This window comes from Canis aureus, chromosome 21 (genome assembly GCF_053574225.1).
Source record: "Canis aureus isolate CA01 chromosome 21, VMU_Caureus_v.1.0, whole genome shotgun sequence".
In the NCBI taxonomy this organism is placed as follows: Eukaryota; Metazoa; Chordata; class Mammalia; order Carnivora; family Canidae; genus Canis; species Canis aureus.
In genome coordinates, this window is record NC_135631.1 from 5,248,026 (window position 1) to 5,263,725 (window position 15,700).

General features: G+C 46.4%; 1 protein-coding gene and 1 long non-coding RNA gene across 4 annotated transcripts in view; one reads left to right on the top strand and one right to left on the bottom strand.

Annotated features, from left to right (window-relative positions):
• SPTBN2 (spectrin beta, non-erythrocytic 2) overlaps positions 1–5,700 on the bottom strand; it is a 38,560-nt gene extending 32,860 nt beyond the window's left edge. Inside the window, exon 1 of one of the 3 annotated variants that reach the window (XM_077862562.1) lies at positions 5,206–5,700. Coding sequence is in view for 1 of the 3 variants with exons in the window: in XM_077862560.1 (XP_077718686.1) it covers positions 4,343–4,359 (17 nt within the window). In the remaining 2 variants the exon portion in view is untranslated. Of the gene's footprint in view, positions 1–4,342; positions 4,360–4,539; positions 4,631–5,205 lie in introns of those variants that run through there. The other 2 variants (XM_077862563.1, XM_077862560.1) reach the window with 2 other exon arrangements.
• A 5,493-nt stretch (positions 5,701–11,193) lies between these two features.
• Positions 11,194–14,895, top strand: LOC144292382 (uncharacterized). Its single transcript, XR_013359809.1, has 3 exons — positions 11,194–11,328; positions 12,504–12,730; positions 14,594–14,895. It is a non-coding gene; the product is annotated as an uncharacterized LOC144292382 (long non-coding RNA).
• The last annotated feature ends 805 nt before the right edge of the window (positions 14,896–15,700 follow it).

Genomic DNA, 15,700 nt, shown 5'->3' on the forward strand with positions numbered 1-15,700 from the left:
AGGTCTAAGGTTCCTAAATTGGGCTTTGCATTCCCTGTAATAGGAAAAAGAGCTTAATTTCCACTAGCCTGGGACACGTTTCTCATTTTAAAATCCATCATTTCTTTTAATCTCCAACAGATTCTTTGAATTTACTCTGTAAATATTTATATAAAAATAAATTCTAGGGCAGAATTCAGTCACCCTGAGCAGAGTGCTGTGGGCAAGGTGTGACCTGAACTAGAGTCATCTAATATAGGCAGGCACTGAACAGGGAAGCAGCCCAAGCCCCAGGACCTGTACTAATTCCATTTCTCTCAGCCCTTCAGGTCCAGGCTTCCTCACCAGTAGCCAGCTCACACTTTGCTCTGGGATTGACATTTCCAGTACTTTCTCTCTACATAGACCTCCCTGCAGAAACACCTACATACAATGCCCTCCAGCCTTCTGTTTCCATGACCCTTTTGCCTTTTATTAGGAGTCACAGACCTACTAAATCCTGCCCCCAAGACTATGGCCAATAAGCTGTTAAAATATAACTGATTTGGGGGTGTTTGTGTGGCTCAGTCAAGAGTCACAGAGCATGTGGCTCTTGATCTTGAGGTCGTGAGTTCAAGCACCATGTTGGGCATAGAGGTTTCTTTATAAATACAATTGAATAATAATAATAACTGATTGATTTTGGATTCCTTTGGGTGGGCCTGCACTTTCCAGTTCTCTACAGGCCCCGCCATTCCCTTTTCTCTCCCTCCTAGCCATGTCACATATTTTTCTTACTTCCCTGGGCTCTGAAAGCCTCTGAGGTTTTCATTTTTTTAAAAGATTTTAAAAATTTATTATTTATTCATAGACATAAAGAGAGAGAGAGAGAGAGAGAGAGAGAGGCAGAGACACAAGCAAGCTCCATACCGGGAGCCCGATGCAGGACTAGATCCCGGGACTCCAGGATCAAGCCCCGGGCCAAAGGCAGGCGCCAAACCGCGGAGCCACCCAGGGATCCCCACTCTGAGGTTTTCAAATCCTGCTTGCCTGACCCCGTCTCCAAACCACTGTGTCTCCCTGGGGCTCCATCAACTGCACAAAACCTAAACACATCTTAATCTGGCTTCCTTTTGGTGATCCAACCTGGTCCTCCTCTATGGGGACCCAGGCATGGGATCTAGACCTCCCAGTGAGGTCTGGCTGTTAGATCCTCTCCATAATTTTGAGGAGAAGGTATGGAGTAGGAATCTCTCCTCCTCCCAAATAGAAATTCAGCTACTTAAATGCTCCTTTGGCTAAACTGAGTTTTGACACATGTGCTTTGTGTCCTGAATTTCCGGGGATGCTGTCATACAGATAAGGAACCAGGGTGGCACGGTGTCCTTAGGTCATGGATCTCTATAGGACCACATGTTGGGACTCCAAGGAGTTTGTTTTCATGGACTTGCATGTGAATGATGCTCTCTGGTGTTGTTTAGTGTGGTGGTTCTGCGGGGCTCTGAGTTTTGGTTTTCACGTATCTGGGCTCTGCAGTCCCTTGGCCTTTTGGGTGATACTCTGTGTTCTCTATTCTCTGCTGCTATCTCTAGATTCCTATAGTTTTCTATGGAGTTTCTTTACATAGATCCTGCTCTATGTCATTCCTTACCTATGATCTGGGTCTCCATACTCATATTTCTTTTTTTTTTTCTTTTTTTTTCATACTCATATTTCTTTAGCGTGCCTGTCCACCAGCCTCATAACCCCCTGTCTCTCTGTACGCTGGAGAATCTTCAACCTTTTTTTTTTTTTTTTTTTTTTTTTTTTTAGAATCCTCAACCTTATTCTTCCCCATGGATTCCCAACTCTGGCAATAGGATGGCACAGCAGCTAATCCAGATTACAGTTTCACCAGCACCTTATTCTTAGCCACTGACCTCAAGGCCAGGCCCAAGTAGCTTACATTGTTTGTTCATGCTAGAATAAAGCCAACTCCCACCAGCTGCAAGCTTGGGGTCCTGCTAGATTCTCCACCTAAAGTGCTGCTGGATACAGACTCTGCTCAGCCACGTGAGGATCCTCAAGAGCAGCTGTCCCACTTCCCGTTTCCTCCCGTTTTAGCTGGCATGTAAGGCTAGAAATCCTATCCTGGGCTAGAGCCTGTCTTTTACCCTAATTCCTCCTCTGGCCACATCCCGCTCCTGATTAATTCTTTACCTAGCTCCGAGAGTTGACGGTTCCCTCGTCTGCGCTCCCACAGCACTTGGAGAGCAGCTAGTATTTGCCCCCATCACATTGTATTACGCTTAGTTGTTTATGTGTCTCTCTGCTTGCTCCACTTTTAACCCATTGAGGACAAGAGCCGTGTCCTACTCATGTTTGTCTTTTCCAAGCCCATACAATAGGTATTCAGTAAAGAAAGAATGGATGACTCAACCATAATTCTTTTTTTCTTGCTGCTGCTGGTTTGTTTTTGTTTTTTTTTTTTTTTTGGCCAGCAAATTGATTCTTAGAGCCGGAGAAAAACTCAAGGAAAGAATAAAATGGGATTGGAGAATACCCTCTGCTGGAGGACTCTCTGGGTTAAACCCTCAATTCGGGATCCAGGATTCTCAAACTTGCATGAATTACAATTACCTGGAGAGCTATTAAAATACAGACCACTGGGCCCTGCCCCCCCCCCTCCACCCCAGGGTTTCTGATTCAGCAGATCTGGGGTGGGGCTCATAAATTTGCATTTCTAACTAGTTCCCAGAGGATATTAAAGTAGTGTTTTGGGGACGACACTTTGAGGGCACAGTTGTCCAAAGATGAGGAGGAGTAGAGTTGGTTAGAGGAGCAATGAGGATTGAAGAGACACAAAGTTTCAGGGGTGAGTGTGACTGGAGGTTAGCTTCTGGCGGGGGTGGGGGGGGGGGTTCAGGCTCTATCCAATGCTAAGCTCAAATATAGCTTCTCTGAGAGACCCCAAGACCCACAAAGAGCCAGAAGCCTCAGGCAATGAGAGAGGAAATGAAGATGGAGTGGACTCTAGATCTAATGAGACAAATAGAGCTGCTGGTCCCACAGGCAAATCACAGATGTGCGGAAGAAGGAAAGGACGATGGCGGAGACGCTATGGGGGGGTGGGTGGGGGCAGAATTGAACAAATGACAGTAGGATGAATAACAGATGAGAAGAAATGGGGACCTTGGGCAAATAAAAGTCTTTTTTGATTCAAAGTATGAGTGATTGGCAGAGACGTAAAAGGAAAAAGAGATCACAAACTCAGGGCAACTAGGAGGGCATAAGAAAGATGCACCCAGGGCAATCAGAGACCCCTGTGGAGAAACAAAACCCTAACCTATATTCCTCAAGGCTGAATTCCTGGTGAAAGGCAGCGACTCTCCTCCAGCAAACTTAAAGACTAGGCTGAAGAGTGGCACTGAATTTTTGTTTGATCTTCTTTGCAATCCTCCACTCAGGACAGAATTATTCAGACTAATTTTCACTCCCTTGCTGTGCCTCTCCCCCAAGCCTGTAATGGCCGGGTTACATCAGTTTTTTGCAAGGGACAAATCCAAGATCCATATTAACTTTTTCCTCTTCGGAATTGGCCAAGAGGTTGTCCAGCACCCGAAGCCAAGACCCACACTTGGAACTCAACGCTGGCCCTTTCACCTTCAAGGAAAACTGGTTTGTGGATACCCTGCCCATACCTGCCGGAACCGACCGGCTGTCCAGCGCTAGAATTGTGGCTGCTCGAGGGCGAAACAACCCACGGAGAGCAAATGCAGCAGGTTCGTAAAGGGACAAGCCCGCAGCGCAGCCGAGCATGCGACGCCATGGGGCCGATGGGGGAAAGTGGTTCCGCGCCAGAGTGGACAGTAGATGCCCCACCGTGGTGCCGGGGTCGGAACACCCCAGCGGGGAGGCCTTGCCCACTAGTTCTGTGCGGGGCGACTCTAAGCCAGCCGTCCGGGTGTCCCGGCCACGGAAACACCTTACACCGCTCCTTCCCCACCCCCTTCGCCCTCAGCTCGTGTTCTGGTCACCACCGCCAGCCGTGTCCCCTCTCACACACGCACCGTGAGGAAGCATAAAGGAGAGCATGGAGCAGCTACCGAAGAGGCGAGGAGGAGCCCCTTGGGCTCCAGAGGGAAGCCCCCAGCAAGCCCCCGAGAGGCAGCGGGGCGCTCGCACGCGCGGGCACAGACGGCGGAGCGCGTCCGCAGCACCTGGATCAGCGCCGGCCGCTCGGCGGAGGAGCGTCGGCGACCGGAACAGCGGGCGCTGTCAGACACGCTCCGAGCACCGCCGACCCGATGCCTCAACGCGTTTGTCAACCTCAACTCTTGCAAGACTCTTCTCTCCAATCCGGAAAGGCCCGCGTTCCCCACGCCTCGACCCCCACCCCCGGTACCTGGGTGGCTGGCACATGACTCTCCATCCTGTCCCCGGGACCGGGCGGAAGCGAGGGCCCGGCGCCGCATCCTCCCTCCCGGGCTCTCCCGGCGGGCCCGACCTCGACCCCGACCCCAACCCCGCCGCCCGCACGCGGCCGCACAAAGCGCGCCGCCCCGCCGCCGGGACAAAGCGGGCCCGGGCGCCGGCACCTACCTCGGTGCGGAGCGCCGGCCGGGCAGGCGGGAGTGCGGCGGGCGGGGGCGCACCGGTGGTCGCCGCGCCCGCAGCCTGGCCGCGAGGGGCGGTTGCGGGCGGCGGCGGGTGGCGGGGCGGCGGCGGGGCGCACGGCTAGCGGCTGCGGGCGCTGTCACGGGGCGCGAGCGGCGCGGGGGGCGCGCGGGGCCGGCGGCGGCGGGGCGCGTGGCGGCGCGCGGGCGCGAGCGGCGGGACTGCGGCGCGCGGAAGGAGGACAATAGCCTCCCCCTGCCGCAGGCCGCCGGCTCCCGCGGGAGGCCCGGGACCATCTGGAGCCCGCGGCCCCGCGGGGCTCTGGGCGGGGCCCGAATCACCCCCTCCCCGCCCGGCGCCATGGCAACGGCGGCCCCTCTCCGTTCTCCGCGCGGCTCCCCGGCCCGGGGTCGCTGACCTTCCCCCGGGCGAACTCCGGCGGTTCCGCGGCCGGCTCCCGACCCCCGCCACCTTCCGCGTGGGTGCCCCCTGTAATGCCGCCTTCCGGTCACCCCGGGGCCACCGGGTACCCCCCACACAGCTTGCGAGGCTCGGGCTCCGCAGATTGAGGACCCCCACCTTTGTCCCCACTCCTCCTTTCCTCCCAAATCTATCCCTGAGACACACAATCCTTCCTTTAACGGCACTCACCGCCCGGAGGGTTTCCCCAAATTCAGCCTCTGTTTCCTTTTCAAATTTTCATCCGTGGGCACCTCCAGTTCATCTCCCTTTAAGCAATGCTTTCATCCATCCCTTCTCTCGAGCATCCTTCTTCAGGCAGGTAGGCCAGCTCTCTTTCCCAAAGCGTCTCCATGGTCTACGTGGTGGAGATTCGCCTGCTCGCAGATCAGATTCTCAGAATAGTCATCACTGCAGCTTCTCTCTGCTCCTTCTCAGCTCCTCTCATTTATCAACCAGGAGAATTCCGTCCTACTCACTGTCTTAAAAGGGAGTGGGGGTGGGGATGGACATTTCTAGGCCTGGCACAGCTGGGTTTCTCCTTGGTTTAGTAGCATCTGAGTGGTTGCAAGGTCTTAGGTCATTAAGCAAGGTGAACTGCTATTTGCTTGAGAGAAAAGAATTATGCTCAAATAATAATAAAGTTATAAAGTGCCACCTGCACGTTAAAAATGCATTATCCAAAAAAAAAAAAAAAGCATTATCCCATGTGACACCCCCCACCCCCCACCCCACACTCCAGCTCTGAGAGGTAGGTTCTGTTCTTCCAGACTAAGAGGCTAGGCTTGGAGATGCACAGCAAAAACAGATTGGGCTTTGTACAGAGCAATCAGAATTTACCCATTAGATTGTGCTGTCTCTGATGATGCAGGCCTGTTTCCACCTGGGAAATGCCTGAAATGGCCAAGTAAGGGCAATGTGAAGGATAGGGTTTGTGTGAATTACTGGGTTTAAGGTTTTATTTATTTATGGGTAATGGAATTGTAGGATTTTGCTCCTTTCTGAAAAGGTACACCTACTGAAACAAATTCGTAAGTGATTGAAGTACTTTTCAGTTAGGATTTTGGCGGGGTGAAATCATTTGTTTTAAACTTATTTGAAAACATTTCCAAGGGGAAAAAAAAAAAAAGATCTGCTACCAATCCTGTCTGGTTGTATCATCTCACCTATCTGGCCTTGGTTTTCCTAGTTTATAAAATGGGTTGGAAGGGATATCAGGGAGTTGCACTAAAAGGTGACCTTGAACTTCTCTTCTAGGTCTGATATTCTGATTTCACCACCAGACTGGAAATTGATCTTCTGAGGTGTGCCTCACTAGTAGCTACAGTTCAGGCTTATTTATTACTTATTTTTTAACAGTCGCTCTTCAGGCAATGGAGTCAGAGAAGGGAGAGCATAAACTACAACTGTTCCCAAGGGTAAGAGTGAGTGTGTTCAGGGGGAAGGGAGCAATGAGGTGTGTTTTTGGTCATCAAGGAGCCTTGGCCAGGGATGTTAAAGCTGATGGGATGAGAATCAGCTGATCTGCCAAGGAGCCAGAACACCCAACCGACTACTGCTCTATTGCTATGGGAACCAAGGGTCTCAACAACAGCTATTGGATTGTGACCCAATTAGGAGACAAGAATATTAAGTCTATGGTCAGCATACTAACAAGATCTTTTATATAGTATTTCCTATTTTTAGCATTTCATGATCCTTTAAAAAGCCTTGTAGGGTAATGGGTAGCCCGGGTGGCTCAGTGGTTTAGTGCCACCTTTGGCCCAGGGTGTGATCCTGAAGACCTGGGATCGAGTCCCACGTCGGGCTCCCTGCATGGAGCCTGCTTCTCCCTCTGCCTCTCTCTCTGTGTGTCTCTCATGAATAAATAAATAAAATCTTTTTTAAAAAGCCTTGTAGGGTAAACATTATCATTCTCATTTTCTTGATGAGCACACTGTTCTTCAGACACCTAAGTGAATGCCCAAGTTCAGAGTTAGTTCATGGTGGGGACATCAGGTCTTCCAATTCCTAATATGTTCTTTCCCTTCTGTTAGAGAGAGTGTAGCAGAGTGGTTAAAAGCATCAGTTTTGGAATCAGACTCTTTGGCTTTAAAAGTAGTTTTGCTGCCTACTTGCTGTTGACTTGGGGCAAGTTGCTCAACCTCTCTGGGATTCAGGTTCCTTACCTGCAGAATGATATCATAGGTGGGGATCAGATGCGTGATTGCAGGTGCCTGACACATAGAAAGCTCTCAACCGGTGTCAGCCATTATTATTTTAGGAGAGTATCATTTTACCATACTATTTCCCAATTTGGGGAGGAAGCATGCTCAATAAAGAGAACAGTGAGATGGCTGGTCTCAGTTGTTTTGGAAACTTATTATTTTCTCTGTAGTACGTCAGTATAGTCAATGATGGAGGGGAAAAACGTCTTCTTCCTTTTTACATGATTTGCAACAGTGAATGGAAGGAAATCCACAGAGTGTGCTGAGCTGCTCTGGAGAATCCAGATTTGCTACTCATGTTACCAAGATTAGTGGAAAGTCCTGCCCCTAAACCTCCAGACCTAGCCCAGGGTTCATCTTTCATCCTGTACCATGGAAGAGATGTCTCTCCTGTCTGAGACTGATTCTTCTGGTTCCTACATGAAGTACCATCTCCTCCGGCAGTCTCATGGCTCTCAGTCATTCTGGTGAGTTCCCTCTCTTCTGGCTCCTTCTCATCAGCATTTGAACATGCGCCAAGTATCTGCTAGCTTAAAAAACAAGTGAGAGACCCTGATCCTCCTCTGCGTCTTGCCTTTATGATCATGATATTCTTGAGTGATTTGAATGCATTGGCTCTACTACCTTGCTTCTCCTTGAGCCAAACATTCATTTAAAAACTATCTGACTTAGGAGCTCGTAGGTGGCGCAGTCCATTGAAGGTCCATCTCTTGGTTTCGGTTCAGGTCATGATCTCAGGGATTGAGCCCTGTATCAGGCCCCACACTCCAGAGTCTGCTTGAGATTCTCTCTTTCCCTCTCCCTCTGTTCCTCCCTCACACACACTCTCTCTCAAATAAATTAATCTTTTAAAAAAATTAAACGAAAACTATCTGGCTTATGTGTCAGGCACTGTGCTGGGATCTGGGGATCTAATGATGAGTAACATGGACAGTCTCTATCTTCTTGGAGCTTATATTCTGGTAGGGTTGACAGACATTAATAAAATAACCCCCTTAGATATATAATTACAAAGTATAACGAATGAAAAGTTCAGGATGCTAGGTAAGAATTTAACAGAGCGTCATAATCTAGTTGGGGGGGGGGCATGTCAAAGGGGACCTCCCTCAGATCATTTGAGCTGTGATCTGAAACATGACAAGTGTTAACTAGCCTGAGAATAGAGGATAATAGTAGTGGGTAACTAACACTAATTGGGGATTATGTTTCTAACACTTTATGCATATCATTTCATTTCATTCTTATAAAAACTCTGACAGGTGAGTATTAACTTTATTCCACAGAAGAGAAAAATGGAGGCATAGAGAGATGAAATGTCTTGCCCAGGGTCATTTAACCAGGCTGAGGTGGAGCTGGGATTTCTAGACCAGACGTCTGACACTTGAACCATGTTCGTAGCTACAGAGACACAAGAGCATGTGGATGACAGACTTGAAGCAGCAGGGCACATGGTGTGTGTAAGAAATGGAGAGAAGGGTAATGGGAGGGAAAATAGAGGGCAAGAGGGAATATGTGCTGAATTCTGGCTGGGGAAAATAGGCAAGGGCTTGATCATGCAGGGGTTTCTAGGTCCTTTAAAGAATTTTGGTTTTCACCTCGGGAGCCCTGGGAAACTATCGAAGGATTTGAAGCCATGGAGTGAAGTGATCCACTGTGTATTTTTTTTAAGATTTTATTTATTTATTTGAGAGAGGGAGCAAGAGCCCAAGCACGCAAAGCAGGGGGAGGAGCAGAGGCAGAAGAAGTAGGGTCCCCACTAAACAGGGAGCCCTATGTGGGTCTCGATTCTAGGACTCAGACCCGGGAGTCTGGAATCATGACCTGAGCAGAGGACAAACAACCCTCTGAGCCACCCAGGCACCCCTCTACTGTGTATTTTTAAAAGATTACTCCAGCTGCTATGTGGGGAATAGAGGAGTGTGCATGTTGATGTGAGAAGCCAGTTGAGAAGACCGGATTTGGGTGAAGAGAGTGTAGGTCTCAGAACCTGCTGGGTTTGTGATATCTTTGGCCCAATCAAGTGGACATACTTAGGGGTCAAGTGCATCTGGGTGCACAGCTCAGAATGGAGACTTGGACTTCGATACACATCTGGAAAGCATCAGTGCAGAACCAGATGGTGAGTGAAGGAGACGGATGGGCACTGATGCAATTGATTTAGTCCAATGCAATATAACTTCCATTTCTCTGTAGCTACTTTCAACAAGGTCCTCAGGAATCCTCTTGCTAAATCCAGTGTTAATTTACAATTGCCTCCTTACTATTCCTCTTGGCAGTGGTAGATTTTAATTATGCCTGCCTCTTGGGATTTTCTTCTTTTGGTTTATGGTTGCCACAGTCCTGATTTTCCTTCAACCCCTGTGGTCCCTCCCTTATTTCTTTTGTGAATTCCTTTCTGCTCATCACTTAATTGTGTTGTTGCCATTGGTAATAGTGTTTTGTTCTAGGCTCTTTCCTAATTCTATGCATTCTTCCTGGGCCTCTCTATCTACCGCTCTGCAGCCAGAGCATCTTTTTTTTTTTTTTTTTTAAATCATTTAAAGATGTTTTATTTTTTATTTATTCATGAAAGACACAAAGAGAGAGGCAGCGATAGAGGCAGAGGGAGAAGCAGGCTCCCCCCTTCCAGGACCCTGGGATCACGACCTAAGCCAAAGGCAGATGCTCAACCACTGAGCCACCCAGGTGCCCAGAAAGCATCTTTCTAATACAACATTCTGACAAGTCTCTCCTCTGTGGAAACCCCTTCAGTGGCTCCCCAATGCCTTTGGGGGTAAAGCCCAGAGTTCTTAGGGAGTTGACACACCCCACTTACCTCTCTACCCTCATTGCTCACCACTCCTCTTTTGACGCTCTATATCCTGACATAAGGAATCTGTTGGAGCTTTCCCAATGTTTGTGGGATTTTGAACATGGTATTCTCTTTGTGGGAAATTCTTCCTTTTCCATTTACCTAGGATTGATTTACTGGTCTGTTGGGTCTAAATTTAGGTGTCACTTCCTCCAAAAAGCATTCTCTGGGCTTCAAGTCTGGGACAGGGGCCTTCTGACAGAACTCCATGTGACTGTTACTGCCCATTGGTTGTGTTCCTTCTTAGATTATGAACTCTGTGAGAAAAGGGAGCACATTCATTTCACAGTTGTGTTCCTAGTAGAGCAGACATGTAGATATCTGTGCAACATTTTAATTAATGACAGAAAGGACTTTGGGAGAGAAGGGGATTTCTTTTTGTAAAAAGATAAAACTAGATGTTTTCATATCAAACAATGTGTTTCTGTTTCTTTTACCCTGAATCTATCCCCCATGATTAAGTAGCAGCAAGTGCTTTCTAGATGCAGTATCCTCTGCATAGGGATGACACAGAAAGATCAGGGTCAAAGTCTTGGGCTTTTGAATTCTTAACCAGACCATTTTTTTTTTTAAGATTTTATTTATTTATTCATGAGAGAGACAGAGAGAGAGAGAGAGGCAGAGACAGAAGCAGGCTCCATGCAGGGAGCTCGATGTGGGACTCGATCCCGGGACTCCAAGGTCACGCCCTGAGTAGAAGGCAGGTGCCAAACCACTGAGCCACCCAGGGATCCCCTTAACCAGACCTTTTAAAATCAAATACAGAGAAGATGTTCTTTTATTGTTCCTCCAAGTTTTTATTTAATTCCAGTTAGTTAACCTACAGTATAATATTAGTTTCAGGTGTAAAATTTAGTGTTTCAACACTTACATACAATGCCCAGGGCTCATCATAACAAGTGCCCTCCTTAATACCCTTTACCCATCTAGCCCATCCCCTACCCACCTCCCCTCTAATAGCCATCAGTTTGTTCTCTATAGTTAAGAGTCTGTTTCTTTGCCTGCAGAGAAGCCTGCTTTATTTATTTATTTATTTATTTATTTATTTATTTATTTATTTATTTATTTTTGGAAAAGAGTTTAGATGCATCTTTGGGCTCTGCCTTCTGTGCTCACCACAAACAACAGTAGACAAAAGAGGCTTATGTTCCATTCTGATCCTAGAACTCTGAGAAGACAAAGCATTTCAAAGTTCCCTGTGCTAACAAGGGACTGCTATCACAGAGTAGAAGTGGCACTGTCACCTCTGGAGGCAAAGTAGGTCTTAGATAAATTGAATTTCTTCATTACCTACAGCCTTCTCACTCCCTAAACCTGAGTCTATTTGACTTGACATTTGGGGGAAATTTGAAAAGTTACTTGGTGCCCAGCCCCTCAGAGGAGTGTAATGATGAGCTGAGAGCCCAGTGACTGTGGGGATTGCTGTGGAGTGGCAGGTGAACCCCACAGTAGAGGCTGAGGGCTTCATGGCTCAAGCCAGGAGCCAGTTGAAGACTCAGGAGTACTAGGAAGAGCTGAGATAGGAGCCACTGAGCTCCTCATAAAGGAATCACTGTCTCTTTCTAATCTACACACCAGGGAACACTGTAGCAGGTACAGTGGCGATGGAGTCCAATGGCCAAGACCAAGCGAGGCAAAAGCAACAGAAGATGGCATTTGACCTCGGTACCCTTCCCTGATGTCAGAGTGATATGTGAACCCCCAACTGGAACATTGTCAGGAGAAAGAAACAGTTGAAGTTTAAAACTTGGAAAGATTGAGTTGTCTGGAATTGGCAAAGTTATTTTTCTGCCATTAGTAGAAATGGGGGCTGTAGAGCTAGGTTAAGAAATAAGGAAAATTGCACATGTCCTCACCTGGGTCTGTGACTTGAGATTATAAACAAGCCTGGTGTACAAAGTCAAGGTCAGAAAGGTGGACTTGCAAGGAAAGTCCACCTTGTGTCTTACAAGGACTGACCTAATTTCCTGATGACTGTGGACCAGGAGGCTTGTATAACACCAGCTGGGGACAGGATTTGCAAAGAATGATCATGTATTTGAAAGCAAAAGTCTGCAGATGAACCAAGATAAAGCCTCAGGTCAAACAGGGTGTTCTGATGCTGGGGATGGTGGAGGAGGGGAACAGAGGACAGAAGAGTACTACCTGGAGCTCCCTTATATAGTGTAGAAAAGTCTGAGGTTCTAGGAGTCTTGAGGGGTGCATTCTGAGCTGAACAATGTTATGCATGCATACTGTTGGTGACTAAACTGGAGAAACTGAAACTGATTTGAGGACATAGAAGTATTACATCCATTTATCTTTGTCCATTTTGGATTCAAAACAGCAGTTTATTTATGGACCATCCCTCCCCAACTATTTTTAACTTGCAAATCTAAGCACCATTAGAAATTGGACCTAAAAACACATTTGAATGATTTCAACCTGTCTAGGAGCAGACTGGTTGATGATGATTCCACCACTTTTGATTTCACCTGTCAGTAACGAACCACTTCCTTCTTCTAAGAAGCTGATACCATAAAGCCCTGAGAATACACAAATCCTTTGAAAAGTGTCTGATCACACCCACCTGCCTGAAATAAATTTTGGCAGCATCTGCTTCATCCTAACAGCTGAAGGGAAGTCTTTGGAGTTCCTTGATCAAATTGCACTGAGAAATGTGAGTTGTGTGGGAAACCTACAAAGAGTAGATTTTTGGGTGCCAGAACCCAAAATGAGTAGACTTAGTGTACATCTTTGAAGCTGTAAACATTTTAGGTCAGTTTTCTGTATTGTAGCCTAATTCTCTGATGTGGAGATCCACAGCTATGTAGCCAGTCATTTCAATTATTATTGGCATCTGAAACTTCCTGATGGTTAAGACATAAGACTCTGGAGTCTTATGGCCTTGTTGGAATTCAGGCCCAACATTTTCTTTCTTTTTTTTTTTTTTTTTTTTAAGATTTTATTTATTTATTTATTCACGCAGGGAGCCCGATGTGGGACTCAGTCATGGAACCCCAGGATCATGCCCTGGGCCGAAGGCAGGTGCTAAACCGCTGAGCCACTCAGGGATCCCAACATTTTCTAATTGTGTGACCTTGTATCAGTTATTTAACTTCTCTAAACTTTGGTTTCCTCATCTGTAAATAGGGGATGAATTTATTTTTTAATTTAATTTAATTTTTAAAAAAGATTTTATTTATTTATTTATGAGAGACACAGAGAGAGGGGCAGAAACATAGGCAGAGGGAGAAGCAGGCTCCCTGTGGGGAGCCTGATGTAGGCTCCATCCCAGGTGGTGGTAGTGGGATGGCAGATGTTCAACCATGAGTCACCCAGACTCCCCAATAGGGGATAATTTTAAAGGAGTTATGGTAAGAAATTAACTAATGCATGAGAAGCACAAATTAGTACTTAATAAATATTAGCTATTGCTATTATCATGATTTTACTTGTTTTGTATGCAGACAGATCTTGCCTTAAGTAAAATATAACATATAAAAATTGAGAATTGCATAAAAGTTTAATGGGGGAGGTTCTTCATATCACAACAAAGTTCTTCAGTCTATGAAAGAACGGATAACAGGGTTTCTTTTAGACAGTCGGCTTCTCAGTGTGTCTAAAACAATTTGATTCACACACAGCTAGGTTTACACAATGCGTTTGGAACATAGCTAGTATACAAAGCACAGGACATCTGTAATACAATCATCCAGGCCAGGTCTGAAACACTGTGACAAGTTAACAATAACAATCCTGGATATTCCTCTCTGTCCTTTATACAGGGATTAGATGACTTCTCTGTGGTTTCAAAGTGCAGAGGTGGGACCAATGGGTGGAAGATGCAGGGGGGGTGTTTTAGTTCAATATAGTGAGAAACTCCTTACCAAACCACTGCTGTCCAGAACTGGAACGGGTTGCTTCTGAGGTGGCAAATTTCTCAACATAAGATATTCAAGTAAAAGCAAGATATCAATTTGTCAGGACTGTTGGAATGAGTATTACATGAAATGGGGAGGTGAATTAGGGCAGTGTTTCACAACCTTAAGTACATGAAATATATTGTGCAAACTAGGTCAGTTCTCTACCTTGGATACCAGAAAGGGGTTGAGGAAGGAGGTACAAAGAGGCTGTTCAGGAGGAGGGTTGGGGATAAAGGAAATGAATTGGGAAAAAAATACTACTTCTCTGGTTGGGAAATACTAGATTAAATGACTTCTAAGATTTCCTCTAAAGACTCTAGGGGCATGTGGCTAGCTCAGTTGGTAGAGCATGCAACTCTTGATCTCTGGGTTGTAAGTTCAGAGCCCCAAGTTGGGTGGAGAGATTACTTAAAAATACAAAAAAAAAAAAAAAAAATCTTAAAAAAAAAAAAGATTCTAAGACTCTCAAATTGTTTCACAGATTTTTTTTAAAACTATATTCCTGGGATAATTTTCCCATTTTAGTTGAGGAAAACTGGAACATAACACCAAAAGTAAGTGATAAAACAGGAAAAGAATCCAGACATCCTCACCATTTTAGAATTTTGATTCCACAGCCTCTTTTCAGCTGGTGAGAAGGGAAGTTGAAGAAACAGAAGATAATAGAAGTAACGCTAGAATGGATGAAATCAAGTCAACCTCAGTGATCAGTGGAAAATCAGCTTCACGAAGACTGCATATTACTAGCTTTAAAGACTCCATACACCAGCATGCCTGGCAGAGTCCTTAGAGTACTATAATCAGATGAAGACCGAACTAAGACTACATGTGGAGCCAGTGTCCTCTTTTTCCCAGAATCTTTTTCCCAGTTAGCCTATTTGTCTTTCAAATAAAGTTGATCATCTGGCCTTTGGATCAATAGGTTTCCTCAATCATACAGGACCAGATTACACTGCTTTTTCCATTCCCAAAGCTTCTGTGCCACAAAGAATGCCTCCTACACAGTGGACATCAGCTAAGACATCCAACCCTGCCTAGAGAGAAAGTTAAAAGCCAATTAGACAGTAGAACAAGCTTTGTGATATAGATTTTATTGGTTATCAGGGAAGAGTAGGAATTACACATTAACAGGGATGGAATGAAATCTCCCCAGTTGGCCTGGGAACTTACTACTGATGGATGAGGAATCAGACTCTGTACGGGGGTGGAGTTAGGGGGGTGGGGGGGGATTGTCAGCTGGGAAAACCAGGAAGTCATCTAAGAAGTTGAGGAAGAAAACATAGGGAAAAGTGGTGAAGAAAATATTATACTCCATCTATACAAACTCTAGTATTGTCTTGGGGGAGAATTTTTTGCCCATAAGTCTTAGAATGAGGAAGGACAAATGCTGTAGTCCAAGAATTGGTACAAAAGTCGGCACCACTATGGCCTCTAGTGCCCCCGAAACCTAACATACCTCTGTGAGAACATCCCTGTCTGACCCCAGATAGGAAAGCAGAGAGGGAGGTGAGTAGCAAAGCTGCCCCAGATTCTGTGCTCCAGGTGGAGAAGGCCTCAAGAAGGTGAAGGGATGAGCTAATCTGAGCTTCCTGGCCCCATTTCCAAGGATGTGATTAGTGGAGAGGCACCTGGGACCTGCTCCATTTCAGGAAACCCGGTTATGGGAACTGGTGGGGGACAGACTTGGCTCAGGACCCGAGAGAAGCAGTTAACCCTTTCCTATT